Raw genomic sequence first — 14,283 nt, forward strand, 5'->3', positions numbered from 1 at the left:
ATGGTTGGGGACCCCATCTTTTCTTAAAGGTCCCCCTTTTAGAATTTACCTACCTTCATACAAATAAGTTCTTAGAAAAGTCATACCCAAACTGTTTTACCAAATGATAATTATTAATGTTGAATAATTAGCATTTTTCCATTAGAATAAAGTGGTAGCTTATGTTTTATATAGCATTTTACCAGTTATAGTGCACTTGTGTAGCCCTCATCTAATTTTCTACTCTCATCATCTTCCTTTTACTTAGATTAGAAAACTGAAGATGAAAGGAGTTGGTATTCTGGTAAAGTGTCAAAGCCCATACTGCAGTCCTGATGTTGTGTTTCCTAGATCAGTATTCTTTGCACTTCATCTCTCATTGAATATTTTGTTAACTTGATCATGAAGCTAAATGGTAGTCTTTGTAACAAGAGACAGATATCAGCTTTATGAAGACTGAAGTCCACATACTCATCTCCACAGGCCTACTAAATACTAGGATGGAATTCCCCCACCTCCTCATCTCTAGCTTTACTTACAATCAAAATTTGATTATGTATACTTATAAATGGAAATCAGTTTTTATTGATCTATGTAAGAACAAAGGGGCCTGCAAATACCCAGAGTCTCTAGTATATTGGAATTCTGCTTCAGTATCCCTAACTTATAACCATCATTTGCCATGATAAGAGAATATATTTAGATGAACTTAGATGAAATGTACAAATTCCTTGAAAGATACAAACTACCAAAGCTCATTCAAGAAGAAATAGGTAACCCATAGCCTATATCTACTAAGGAAGTTGAATTTGTTATTTAAAAACCTTCCCACAAAGAGAGCTCCTAGAATTCGCTGGTGAAATCTAACAAATATTTAAGGAAGAAATAATACCAAATCTATAAACTATTTCAGAAAATAGAAGAGGCAGGAATACTTCCCTGCTTTTTCTGTGAGACCATCATCGCCTGATAATAAAACCTAACAAATACATCATAATAAAAGAAATCTACAGACTAATTTCCTTCATGAATATAATAGACACTAAAATTCTTACCAATATATTAACAAATTGAATCCAAAAAAGTATAAAAATGGATAACCAAGTGGGGTTTATCTTAAGAATACAAGTTTGAGTTAATAAAAAAATCGACGTTATTTACCATTTTAATAACTAATTTTAAAAATTGTGATTATCTTTATAGAGACAGAAAAAACATTTGACAAAATTCAGCATCCAGTCATGACAAAACCTTTCACTAAATTGGAATTTGAGGTCAACCTTCTTAACCAGATAAAGGTCACCTATGAAAAACCTATAGCTAACATAAGAGTAAAAGACTGAATGTTTTCCCCCTAAGATTGGTAATAAAACATTGAGGTCTCACCACTTCTTTTCAGCATTATACTGAAGGTCCTAGCTAGCGCAACAAGTTAAGAAAAAGAAATAAAAGCCATACAAACTGGAAAGGAAGAAGGAAACCTGTCTTTTTTTTGTAGAGGTTATGATGAACTATTCACAAGATCTTAAGAAATATAAAAGCTCTAAGGCTAGTAAGAGAGTTTAAGTTTAGCAAGCTTTTGGTAAATACATTAAAAATGATGTATATCCTGGAAACAAACTATTGAGTATTGAAATGTAAAAGTACCATTTGTAATAATAGCAGAAAGATGATATATCGGGATAAAATTGACAAAAGATGTGTAAAACTTTTGTACAAACTGAAAACTACAAAACATTGATGAGTGAAATTTAAAAAGACCTAAATAAATGGGAAGATGCACTGAAAGTTGTACTGTGTTCACAGATCAGGAGACCCATTATTATTGTTAAGATGTTAGTCTTTTCCAGATTGATCCTGAGATTCAACACAGTCCCAATAAAAAACCTCTGTAGAATTTTTTTGTAGTGATTGAGAATTTGATTCGAATAAAATGCAAAAGACCTAGTGTAGCCTAAACAATTTTGAAAAAGAAGAGTAAAATGGAAGATCTTACTGTTCATGATTTCACGACTTATTAAGATATTGTAATCAAAGCAGTGTGGTAATGGTATAAAGATAGATATATAGCTCAATAGAACAGAATAAAGAGTTCAGAAATATACCCACAGATATATGATCAATTCATTTTCACCAAATATACTGGGGCAATTAAATGGAGAAAGGGAAATTTCTTTAACAAATGGTAGTAGAACAATTAAATAGCCAAAAGCCTAATAATAATAATAGTAATACATACACCTGTACCTCCAAACATATACAAAAATTATCCCCAAATTGATCACACTGTTATGAAAATTCAAAGTAAGCCACAGACTAGGGGAAAAGATTTGCAAGACATACCTCTAACCAAGGAATATATATCTAGAAATATTAAAAAGAAATCAATTCAAAAATGCAAAGACAAACATCCCAATTTTAAAAAATGAGAAAAAAGATTTGAATAGACACTTTATCAAGAAAATATACATATATTTAATTATACCAACATGACATTGGCCTAAATGAGTTTATCACAGCAAACAATGCAGAAAGAATCCATAAATTCTTAAAATCTCAGAGAATGCATATATTCAACATATGTTCAACATGTTAAACATTATTTTGAAATAAATTTCTCAGAAGTAAATATACATTTAATGGGTTTTTATTAGATTTTATTCGATGGAAAAATTTATAGATTATCATTTTACATGCTGAACATATTTGATGATTAACTTATCATCTTTCCCAAAGCTTCATTATAAGTATTTTTAATGCTTCCAGTTGTATGTGTATGCTATGCTGAGGATGCTATGAATCTGTTACATATTGGAAAGACAGATATTAAATAATACTTGTTTTAAAATGTACATACATTTTTAATAGAATTTATCATTCTCCACCAATAGCCATTTTCAATCATCAGATCCTTTCTCAAGGTGCCTTTAAAATTATTTTGGTATGCTGTACTACTCATCACAACAGCAATGTGTTTTACCAGTTATCCAGTTTGTGTATTTCCTTGCTTGACTCTTTAATTTTTTTGGTAATTCTGTGTTAATTTAGTTAAATTTTTGTGCTAATGAGGTCATGATTCAATCCCTAAATTGATCTTAGCTTCAAATCGTTATGTAAATTTGAATTTTTTTAATAACTATAGTGACCTTCAAATTTATCACCCAAACTATAGTTTTAAGAGTGAAAGGGACTCCTACCTGGATGGAACTCTGGGACAATAGGGATAATTAGGCAAATTGGATGTATGGACATCTTATTTATAACTCTATTTTTTCAGAATGTGCAAGGATGGAGGAGGAGTTGGGATTTTTAAAAAAATTAGTAATTGAATGGTATAATAAATAATATTCAGCAAACATTTATTGACCATCTACCATGGACTCTGTATACCATGCCAGGCCCTAGAGATAGGAAAAATGCATAGTACATGGTCTCTATATTCAGTGAGCTCAAAGTGGGTAACAAAAATATTATCAAGCACACAATGCTGGCATAGACTCAAGAAGGAAACTGGTTTCTTCTTTTCCTTTCTCACATTTTTCCAGTGAAGTTTTGTAATTGTGGCAATATACATATATCATAAAATTTATCATTTTAACCATTTTAAGTGTACAGTTCAGTAATGTTAAGTACATTCACACTGTTGTGCAACCAATCTCCAGAACTCTTTCCATTTTACAGAACTGAAACACTACCCATTTAAACAACTTCCCATTCCCCCACCACCTAGCCCCCAGCAACCACCATTCTACTTTCCATCTCTATGAATTTGACTACTCTAGGTACCTCATATAAGTGGAATCAAGCAGCATTTGTCTTTTGGTGACTGGTTTGTATCACTAAGCATAATATCCTCAAGGTTCATCCATATTGTAGCATGTGTCAGTATTTCCCTTTTTTTTCAGTGCTGAATAATTTTCCATTGTATGTATACGCAGATGGTCCCCGACTTAAGGTGGTTTCTACTTTATGATGACGCAAAAGTGATATGCATTCAGTAGAAACCATACTTTGAATTTTGAAGTTTGACCTTTTCCCTGGCTAGCGATATGTGGTACCTTATGCTCGAAATGCTGGGCAGCAACAGAGAGCTGCGGCTCTCAGTCAGCCACTCAATCATCAGGGTGAACAACTGATACACTGCAACCATTCTGTATCTATACAGCCATTCTGTTTTTCACTTTCAGCACAGTATTCCATAAATTACTTGAGATATCCTACACTTTATTATAAAATAGTCTTTGTGTTAGATGATTTTGCCCAAACATAGGCTAATGTAAGTGTTCTGGGCACGTTTAAAATAGGCTAGCCTACGCTATGATGTTTGGTGGTTTAGGTGTGTTAAATGCATTTTCGATATGCAATATTTTCAACTTGCAATGGGTTTATCTGCATGTGGCCCCATTGTAAGTCGAGGAAGGTCTGTATCAGATTTTGTTTATCCATTCATCCATCAATGGATTGCTTCTACCTTTCCAAACTTTTTATAACTTAGTGTAATCTCTTCATAAGTATTTTATAATTTTTTAATGGAAAACAGAAGTTACATGTCCTGAGAAAGCAAATAATATGAGTCTCTTTAAAGGGAAGACACAAAATAAAAAGATTTTAAAAACAGGATTCATATTTTAAAAGAAAATAATTCAGTTAAATAAATCTCTTGGATCTGAAAGTCCTTAGTTTGTTCTGGTGCTGTTTTATAGATTGTTTCTCTGTACTGATAAGAAAATTGAAATCTTTGGCTGTAAGTAAAGGTCTTAGTAAGATTAAATCAGAATGCATTCTAACTTTTATCACAAATTATCTTCTGAGTTGTACTTTCTCTTCTAAATAGAAGAGAGGCTATTCTATTAGACCCTCTCTATATAGTAAGGGCTCTATTATTAGAGTGTTTTACTCTGCAGCTATCTTTATCCTTCTGAAATATAACTCTCTAATCATGTATATGTGTGTAAAATGGATTTTAGCTAATTTAATTAATTGTACAAAGTTGTAAGTTATGGCTAGTATAGGAGTTAGTGATAATTTGTAAACTGTCCATATGGGTTAATCACTTCATGTGAAATTGAAATTACAATGAACTGTATATTTTTTTTCCTTTTTTCCTTTCTCCTTTTCTTTAAAAAAAAATGTAAACTGAGTTCTGTTTTCCCACCTACAGTGAAATCCCAATGCAACTTCTACTGCTTGAAATAAATAGCAATTTCCATGCCATCTCCCTGTGTCAGACACTGCAATAAGCTTGAGTCAAATGAAAATCGATTCATTTCCAAAAACTATAATCCAGTGTTGGCTTAACTTCACCAGTGTGCAGATACTGGATTACCAGTGTCTCACTCATGTGTGAGGATCAGCACGTCATTTTTATTAGTAGGATAGTGGTGTTTGTCAGTAGTATAGATAATTACGTTATTAAATGAAAAGGGAAAAGAGTTACTAACTGTGGTCCTTTTCTTTAAAGTTCATTTAGTAAACATATTAAGGTTGCGGAGTGGGACTTAAAACATCCAAGATTATGTACTAGAATGTTTACTTGTGCAGGACACTTAACCTTTCTCTACCTTAGTTTCTAAATGTTCGTAATGGGAGTAATAACTGTATCCATCTCAGAGGGTTGATGTGAAGTCTAAAGGGTTAATACAGGTGAAATGCTGAGAACAGTGCCTGCACATGTAAGTGCTGTACAAGTGTTTCTACAGTACCTTCCTAATTCACCTCTCTGACTGCAGTTTCATCACCCTAATGCTTGTTCTCCCTATTTCTACTAGGATAATCTTTCTAAAATCCAAATATGATTGTGCAACTTCCCTAGTTAAAGTGTAATTTAGTTTTAGCATTGCTTTCCAGATTAAGCTCCTCAGTATAAACATTCAAAAGCTTCATGGTCTGACCATCAGCCCAGTTGTCTCATGTCTTTTTTTATTAATTCCCCTTCCTTTTCCTACTGTCTTTCTTTACTTTACTGTAAGCTGTTTATCTTTTGAGACTCACCTCAAGCATTATCTCCACCAGAAAGCCTTTCCTGACTCTTGTCCTTTGGCACAGTTTGAATTTGGTGTACCTTACATCTGTGTTTCACAAGCACAGTGCTTGTCATTATCAGGGAACTTACTGTATTGTCTGTAGCTGTCTTCTTTTATTATTTATTTCCCCCTCTAGCACAAACTTCTGTGAACAGGGATTGTGTTATAACTTTGTATCCACAAGACCTAACAAATGATTGACAAATAGCAGCTATTTAACAAGAGATTGCTGAGCTGTCAATTAACTGATGCTTGAAAAAGAGTGAATTAGGAAATCTGCTTGTATCCTGTTTTGCTTTTATGACATCTTTCATGAAAAGCATGGGATAACAAAAAGTTTACATTTAGAGTTAGACCTGGGTTCAAGTTCTCTACCATTTAGATTAAAAAAAAAAAAAGTTTAGTTAACTAAACCTACTCTAAGCCTTAGTTTCCCCATAATTATAACTTTAATTCCCAATACATAATTGTCATGTTGAATCTTCACGAAACTAGCAGCAACCTTCTGCAAAAAATATGTGCTTGATTGCATGTACTCCCCCTTCATCAAAATCACACATATACTGACCTTCCCTCCTACCTCTTTGGAGCAGTTTCTCAGAACTATCTGAAATGCTGTCTCCCGGGCTATAGTCCTCATTTTGCCCCAAGTAAAACTTAATGCACAACTCTCACATTGTGCATTTTTTTTTCAGTTGACAAATCTCAAATGGTGTAATATAGAAATTACATTAAAGAAATGTAAAATATGTTGGAGGCAGAATTAATGCTGAAAGACTCTAGAGTTAGGTTACCTGTGTTCACATCTTGGACTTGCCATTTACCAGCTCTGTGATTTTGGATATGCTGTTCTCTTTGTGACTCCATTTTCTCCTCTGTGAAATGGAAATTACAATAGTACCTGCTTCTGGTACATATCCAGCGCTCAGCACAGTTACTAACACATAAATGTTAGCTTAAAAAGTCCCCTCCAGTTATGTCTACCTTTGTCAAAATTCAACACAACTTTCAAAGCTTAACAGATACTTCCTTTACTAAGATTTCTTTGATTAAATCATTTTTTCCCCTCTTAGCTCCAGAAACATGCTATATAAGTCATTCTTAAAACACCATTAGGGACCTTAGCTGTGTATCTCCTTTACTGGTTTCTAATGCTCTTTAGGGTAAAGATTTTATTCCTCATAGTCTTCTATCATATCACTATCACTTCATATTCCTTCTGTCATATCATATATCATGTTGTAATTCTCTACATAGGATTTAGCACTATGTAGTCTTTTTCTTATAATATATTTAGAAATAAGTATATTTCCTTTATCCCCCAAGTAAAATGTAAGCTCCATGATAGCAAGGACCTTATAATGCCTGCACATTATAGCCTCTCAGTAATTGCTGAAGGGATGGACAGTAAGGACTTGAATATTTATTGAATGAAAGTATTACATCTGACACTAATATTGATAGCTCTCTTAGTTATCTATTGCTGTGTAATAAATTGCCCTGGAACTTAGTGACACAAAACAGCGAAAAGTTATCACATTACAGTTTCTGTGAGTCGGGATCTGGGGGTAGCTTAGCTGGGTGTTCTGTCTTAGGGTCTCCCACAAGTCTGCAGTCAGGTGTCACCAGGGCTGCAATTACTGCAGCCTCTCAGAGCACATACGGGATGGCTTTTGGCAGCCCTCAGGTCCTCACTTATTGTTGACTGGACGTATCAGTTCCTTGCTACATGGGCATCTCCATAAAGCAACTCACAATATGCAACTTTTTCATACAGAGTGAACAAGGAGGAGATGAAGAGAAAGTGAGCTAGACAGAAGTCACAATATTTGTACCCTACTCTTAGAAGTGGCTTCTCATCACTTTTGCCATATTCTTTCACTAGAAGCAAGTCCCTAAAACCAGTTCATACTCAAGGTGAGGGAATTTCACAAGGATGGGTATGAATGCCAAGTGTCAGGGATCACTGGGAGCATCTTAAAGGTTGCCTACTACAGTAACTTATTTTATGTAATTAAACACTATATAAAGGAGCTACCTTTCTACAACAGGAAAAGCATAAAACTTAGAATGTGAAAACCTGACCTATCAGCTATCTATTGCTGCATAATAAACTACCCTGAAACTAAATGGCTGAAAACAAGAGCAATCATTTATTTAGCTCATGAGTGTGCAGTTTGGGCAGGGTCTGGTGGGGAAGGCTTGTCTTTGCTTCGTGTGACACCAGCTGAGTCAGCTCAGCTTAGAGCAGGAGGATCTACTTGATGGACGCTCAGTCACAGGGCTGGCTAGGTGGTGCTGATTATTGGCTGGTAGTTTATCAGGACTCATGGCTAGAGGCCTTGGTTGCTCTCTAGATGTCTCCACATGGGCCTCTCTATATGGACTACTTGGCTTCTTCACAACATGGTATCTTGGTTCTAAAAGTGTATACCCCAAGAGAGAGGAAATGAAAGCTGTGAATTTGTTAAGGCCTAGATCTGAAAACTGATAAAGCGTCACTTCTCCCTTATTCTATTGGTCGGGTTGTCAAGGGGTGGGGTGGACATAGACCTCAACTCTCAATGGGAAGAGTATCAAATAATTTTGGGACCATGTTTTGAAGCTGCTGCAGTCTGCCCTTTGGGCACAAATTATTTGCATTTCTCCCACATGTAAAATGCAGTCATCTCCTTCCAGGTTTCTCCAGATGTCTCATTCCTTTACAGCCTCAGGCCGGATGTTGTCATCAAAATCAGGTGGAAGTATGGGTGAGGCTTCTTGGGTTTGGTTCTTCAAAAACAGTTTCTCAAGCATGGTTTTCAACTAAAGACCTATGATGTGCAGAGATAAGTTATTTGTCCCCTACAAACCCAATGTAAAATGATAGGACAGGTAACTGCAATAGACATTCCCACTCAAAAAATGAGGAAATGGGAGGCTCACGTGTCCGTAGCAATTCTGAAATCCAAGCAAGCTTACGTTTTCAGTTCCTTTATTAGGAGTCCATATTGTTCCCTGGGAATAATTATCCATGGCTCTTGGTTTTGCCCTCTGAGCTGTTGATTCTCATCTCTTAATTATCCATACATTTCAATAAGATTTAGCCATGTTTGCAGCTGAGTGGTTTTCTCAGCCTGCTTCCCACCCATAAAGATTTTGGGGTCCAAAGTTCTCTTTTAATTGTGCCCTCTTTTCCCCATTAATCCCAAACAGATGAAGCTTACACCAGAACAATATTCTAATATTGTGAGTTTGCTTTGAATCTCATTGAGATTCACAACATTAGACAAAAACTATGGCCATAAATCTTGTGATAAGCCTTTTTCTCTTGGCTGTGGGACAACACCCTTAAGATTCATCGAAGCCTTATTGTTTAACAGAAAGGATCTGCAAGGCATGCCCTTAAGGTCCCGAGAGTACTTTTGTCTGTCTGAGATTGTTTCCTCCCTTTCCTTTAAGTCCTCAAAGTCCCTTACACCTCCACTATTCTCTTAGAAGTCCTTTATGTTTTCACTTACATTCTGTTGAAGGTTCTTCCAGCTTCAGCCCACCACCCAGTCTCAAATCTAGTGCCATATGTTTTAGGTTTTTGTTAAGGTAGAACCCTACTTCTGGATACCAAAGAACTGTATCAGTTAAGTCTTGCTGTATAACGAATGCCACCAAAACTTACCAGGTTAAAACATAATAATTTTTTAAAAATCATTTTATTTTAAGCTTACAGATCTGAAATTTGGGTAGACCTTGGTAGAGAAAGCTTGTCTCTTCCACTCCGCTCACTCATGTGGCTGGCAAGTCAGTGCTGCCTGAGAGCTGGGAGCCTCAGTTCATCTCCACGTGGGCCTCTCCAAAAATTGGACTTCACAATATGTTGGATGGGTTCCAAGATCAAGAGTCACAAAAGACAGGAAATACAAGCAACCAATTTCTTAAGACCTGGACCTGGAAACTGGCACCACATCACTTCTGCTATATTCACAGGACATTTATTTAAGAAGAAGAGCAGACTTCAAGTCTCCACAGGAGAATTGTCAAAGGATTTAGTTAGGGGTCATGTTTTAAAATCATCACACCTGTTTCAGTTCACAGCATAGCTCCAGCACTTAGCTACCATATTCCTAAGAAGGCTTACTTCATTCACCTAGAGTAATTGAACTAGATGTTTTCTAAGGTCTTTTTTTCACTGTAAGGTTTGTTATCTTACAATTTCCATCTTTCATACATTGTTGATATACTCTAGCCTGGAGTAGTTTCTCAGCTATGTAATCAGACAGTGTTTTGGGTTAAGAAATTGATGCTCTCTCCTCATTATTCCACTTGAGAAAAATAAGTATTAAGTTTGAATGATAGTTACATAATATTTGAAAAATCCAGAAAACTCTCACAGAAAAGATATAATATTATAATGAATGTATTATTAATGGAGAATGTCAGTTAAAAGAAGGTCAGATATTAAAAAGGTAACTTTTTTAGAAAGGTTTTATTTATTTCTTTAATTTAGAGTATTTTCTGTTTTATTCTCTTTTTGTCATATATCTGATATCTGATGTGGTTTGGGAGATAAAATTTCTGTAATTCTGTAGGGACACAAGACTAGTTGTTTTTTGTCTTTACTACTTATAAAATGAATTTGTGAAATTTAATTTGATTTCATTACATATTGTTTCAAGAAAACATGGTTTGCTACTTTCTATATACCGGTTTATGTTCATTTGTTTATTCTTTCAAGAATTTTTACTTAAAAATATTTCCTTTTAGAGAAACAGGTCAATTCATTCTGACTCTATTTATCATTCAATTTTAATGAGATAAGATCAAAGAAAAAGACATATCTTTTAAAAAAAATTTTTATTAATTTTTTTATGGAGTATAGTTGCTTTACAGTGTTGTGTTAGCCACCACTGCATAACAAAATGAATCAGCCAAACACATACAGATATCCCCTCCCTTTTGGACTTCCCTCCCATTTAGGTTACCACAGTGCTTTAGGTAGAGTTCCCTGTGCTATACAGTATGTTCCCATCAGTTGTCTATTTTATACATACACTGGGATTGACACATATACATTATTGATACTATGTATAAAATAGAAAAAGACATATCTTAATGAAATGAATTCATGATACACATAATGTGAATTATGCCAAAATATTTTCCCCATCACACTAATGTTAAAAGATCTTTTATATGTAATATTGTATGTGTAAACTTAATTTTGATCCTTTTAAAATTGCAGTGTCCTCTCACATGGCAAAGCAAGTGGGAAGGTCCAGAAGATCCTTTACAATACCTTAGAGGTCTTGTAGCTCGTGCCCTTGCAATACAGGTAAGATGAAATTATTTAGTAATTGTATGACTGTATGACGATTGTAGTATAAACTCTCATATTGTTAACCATTCTGCTAGCAACTAGTGAAAATATTATGATTTTGTTCATAGAGCACCATATATTCCTTTCATATTCTGTCATCTGTGATTTTACCTAGCACTCTTTAAAAAAACAAAAAACAAAAAAACTGTGTTCTCTCTGTGTAGTGTGGCTTTTCATAATTTTTGAGAATTTAGAGAAAAATCTACAATTTTAATATAGGTGGATCATATAGATGGTAACTGAAACTTATTCATAACTGTGACTAATTTGCTTTAGGGTGTGTCCCCCCTACAGGGAGCTGCTTTTTTCTGTTTTATTTTGGTTTTTTCCAAATTGATCAAGTTTTTTCAGAGTGGCCCAGTCAGGTAAATGAAGGAAAATTGAACAGAATAAGGAATGATATAGACGGAGAAAGACAAGGTGATTATTTTTTTTAAGGAATAGCAAATGTTATAGGTCAGTTGGTGCACGCAATGTACCCCTTTTCCTGTGTGGTTTTGCACTGTCTTACTGCCTTCTTCCTCTGCTTGTTACACTGCTTTCACAAATAACGTTCTTTGTCATATCAGCTTATTAGGAGTAACTTGATCAGTGTCCTTCTAGATACAGCAATCCTCATTCATTTTTTTTTTTCAGTAGTGCACATACCTGTCCACATCTTTAACGTTTCCCTTAGCAGAACACCCTGCTTTTTACCTTACAGAGAAAATTCAAGCTATGAAATATGACCACTTGAAAATGCCTACCCTTCCCTCCCACCTACAAATTTGTCTAAACCCACCCTCATCATCTTTGTTCTAATACAAAAGTAGTTGACCTTCTGCTGTTGAAGGCTCATCCCTAGAGCTGTATATTTGATTTCATCTGCTCTCATCTCTTTAGACACTTCCTCTAGGGGGGCCTTGCCTTGTTGTGTAATTTCATCTTTTTCTCTCTTCTTACTCTATCCTGCCAGTCTGCAAATGGTACTCCTTTGAAGGGGCCAGAACTCATCTGAATGTTTATTTGGCTTCCAGTATAATCAACCTCTCAGTTGTAGGATTATTGGAGAAGAAACTACTGGATCTGAAAATGAGTTTAAAATTAGCAGGTAGAGAAGAACAAGGCAGGGACTCGGATTTACCCATTTCCTATCTACTGTGTATTATGTCCGGATATAATCTATCAATAAATGCCAGAAGAATGGAGGGAAGGAAGGATAGAGAAGTCAGAAGAGGAAGGACAAATAGCCCATCAGTGCTCTTAGAAAAATACAGAAATGCTCTGAAGTCCTTGGTATGTTATAATTGCATGGCTGTGATAATTTATCACTTAATATATGTATCAGTATTATTTGCATTAGATTATTTTTATAAAGGGCAGAAACTTCATTTGCTGCCAATGGGTAGCTTTTATTACACTCTATGTGTAAGTATGCTTAATAATTATGCTATGTGCATATAATAATAAATGTATTATTGATACTGAAATTAATATCATTTAAAGCAGTTTTACATAAATTATTATGATTTTCTGGCATGATTATTCATAGTGAGTATATTGTATACTTATCATCAAAACTGAAAACTTTTTCACTGTGTGATTTTCTTAAAAGCTTTATAGGCATTTAGCCTTAATAATAATGATAAAATATCCTTCTGACCTTCAGGATAATTTTCAGGCTTGACCATAGTTTATCTTATCTTTCTACCGAGGGAATATGCAATAATTCATCATTTATGTCACCACTTAAGGATATATTTTTATTGTTTTCCTGCCTTAATATTTTTTTTCAGTTATGAATGTACAGATATCCACTTCCCTAAGATAACCTTTAATGTTTGGGATTCACTTTCCATCTAGTCAAGGGTCTGCTAGGTCCTTTGATTTCATATATGCCTTTTATATTTCACAGATAAGTAACCAGAGCAACTTACAAAGTTTAGAGGAACAATGTGGCTACTTAGGTGGGTTCAGAGGTCAGAGAAAATGGCAGCTTTTGGTTATTTATGAAAGTGTAATGATCAGACTGATTCCAAACAGGTATGCAGCAGGTTGAGCCCAGTTCCAGCCATGGTTTAAAATCCCAGAGCCTTTCATTTTAGGGCATAACATATAGGAAACAGAACAAGCTACTGAGAGTATTACACATAGTGCCTGATCATTACAGGGGTTTTGTGCAAATAAGGTGAGAGTGACTGGGTCAAGATGGCATTCATTTATTTAGTCAGTCAAACATATTATAAGCAGCAACTTTATGCTAAGCTCTGAGTGAAGTACTGGAGATAAAATGATTAGTAACTTGATACAGTTTCTGCCTCACAGAATTTAAATTTCTTACATTCATTCATTTAGCAATTAAAAATTCTATCTTGGTGCTATGCACTGTGCTGAGGTTGCTGAATATAGAATGGTAAACAAAATAGACATACATTGTGTCCCAAGGAACTATCCTTACAATTTATCAGAAAAAATAGACAACCGAATAAACAGCAACAGTAAGAGTGACAAAGGAAGTCTAGTACTATGGGAGCAAATAGCAGGAGTACCTAACCTACATGGGAACAGGGAAGTGATGCTTAAGCTGAAAGCTTAGTAGGAATAGACCAAGCGAGGACAAGAGGAAAGACTGTGCCAGACAAGAGGAAGGTCAGAGTCAAGAGTAAGCCATGTGCTTTCAAGTAACTAAAAGCAGAGCATAGAGCACAAGGAGGGGTGTTCAGAGATTAGGCCGGTGGAGCAGGAAGGGCCATGTTATGATACGTATTAAGGGATTATATTTGATCATAAGGGCAAAAGGGAACACTGTGGGATATTAAGGAGAGAAATCAGATTATGTTTTAGAGGGTCATTTTTCAATATGGAGAGTCTTACTCTACTGGGTGACATGGGTTTAAGACTGTCCTCTAAATGTTAATAATTTAGAGAAAGCCAGAGAACCCCTAGGTA

At 35.0% G+C, this 14,283-nt stretch overlaps 1 protein-coding gene across 2 annotated transcripts in view; it reads left to right on the forward strand.

The window, feature by feature from the left end:
* DYNC2H1 (dynein cytoplasmic 2 heavy chain 1) overlaps window positions 1-14,283 on the forward strand; it is a 367,349-nt gene that overhangs the window by 294,823 nt on the left and 58,243 nt on the right. For both annotated transcript variants that reach the window (XM_007191229.2, XM_057552950.1), the window contains one exon: window positions 11,221-11,310. In XM_007191229.2, the coding sequence (XP_007191291.2) occupies window positions 11,221-11,310 (90 nt within the window). The remainder of the gene's footprint in view (window positions 1-11,220; window positions 11,311-14,283) is intronic.

This window comes from Balaenoptera acutorostrata, chromosome 9 (genome assembly GCF_949987535.1).
Source record: "Balaenoptera acutorostrata chromosome 9, mBalAcu1.1, whole genome shotgun sequence".
NCBI classification, from domain to species: domain Eukaryota; kingdom Metazoa; phylum Chordata; class Mammalia; order Artiodactyla; family Balaenopteridae; genus Balaenoptera; species Balaenoptera acutorostrata.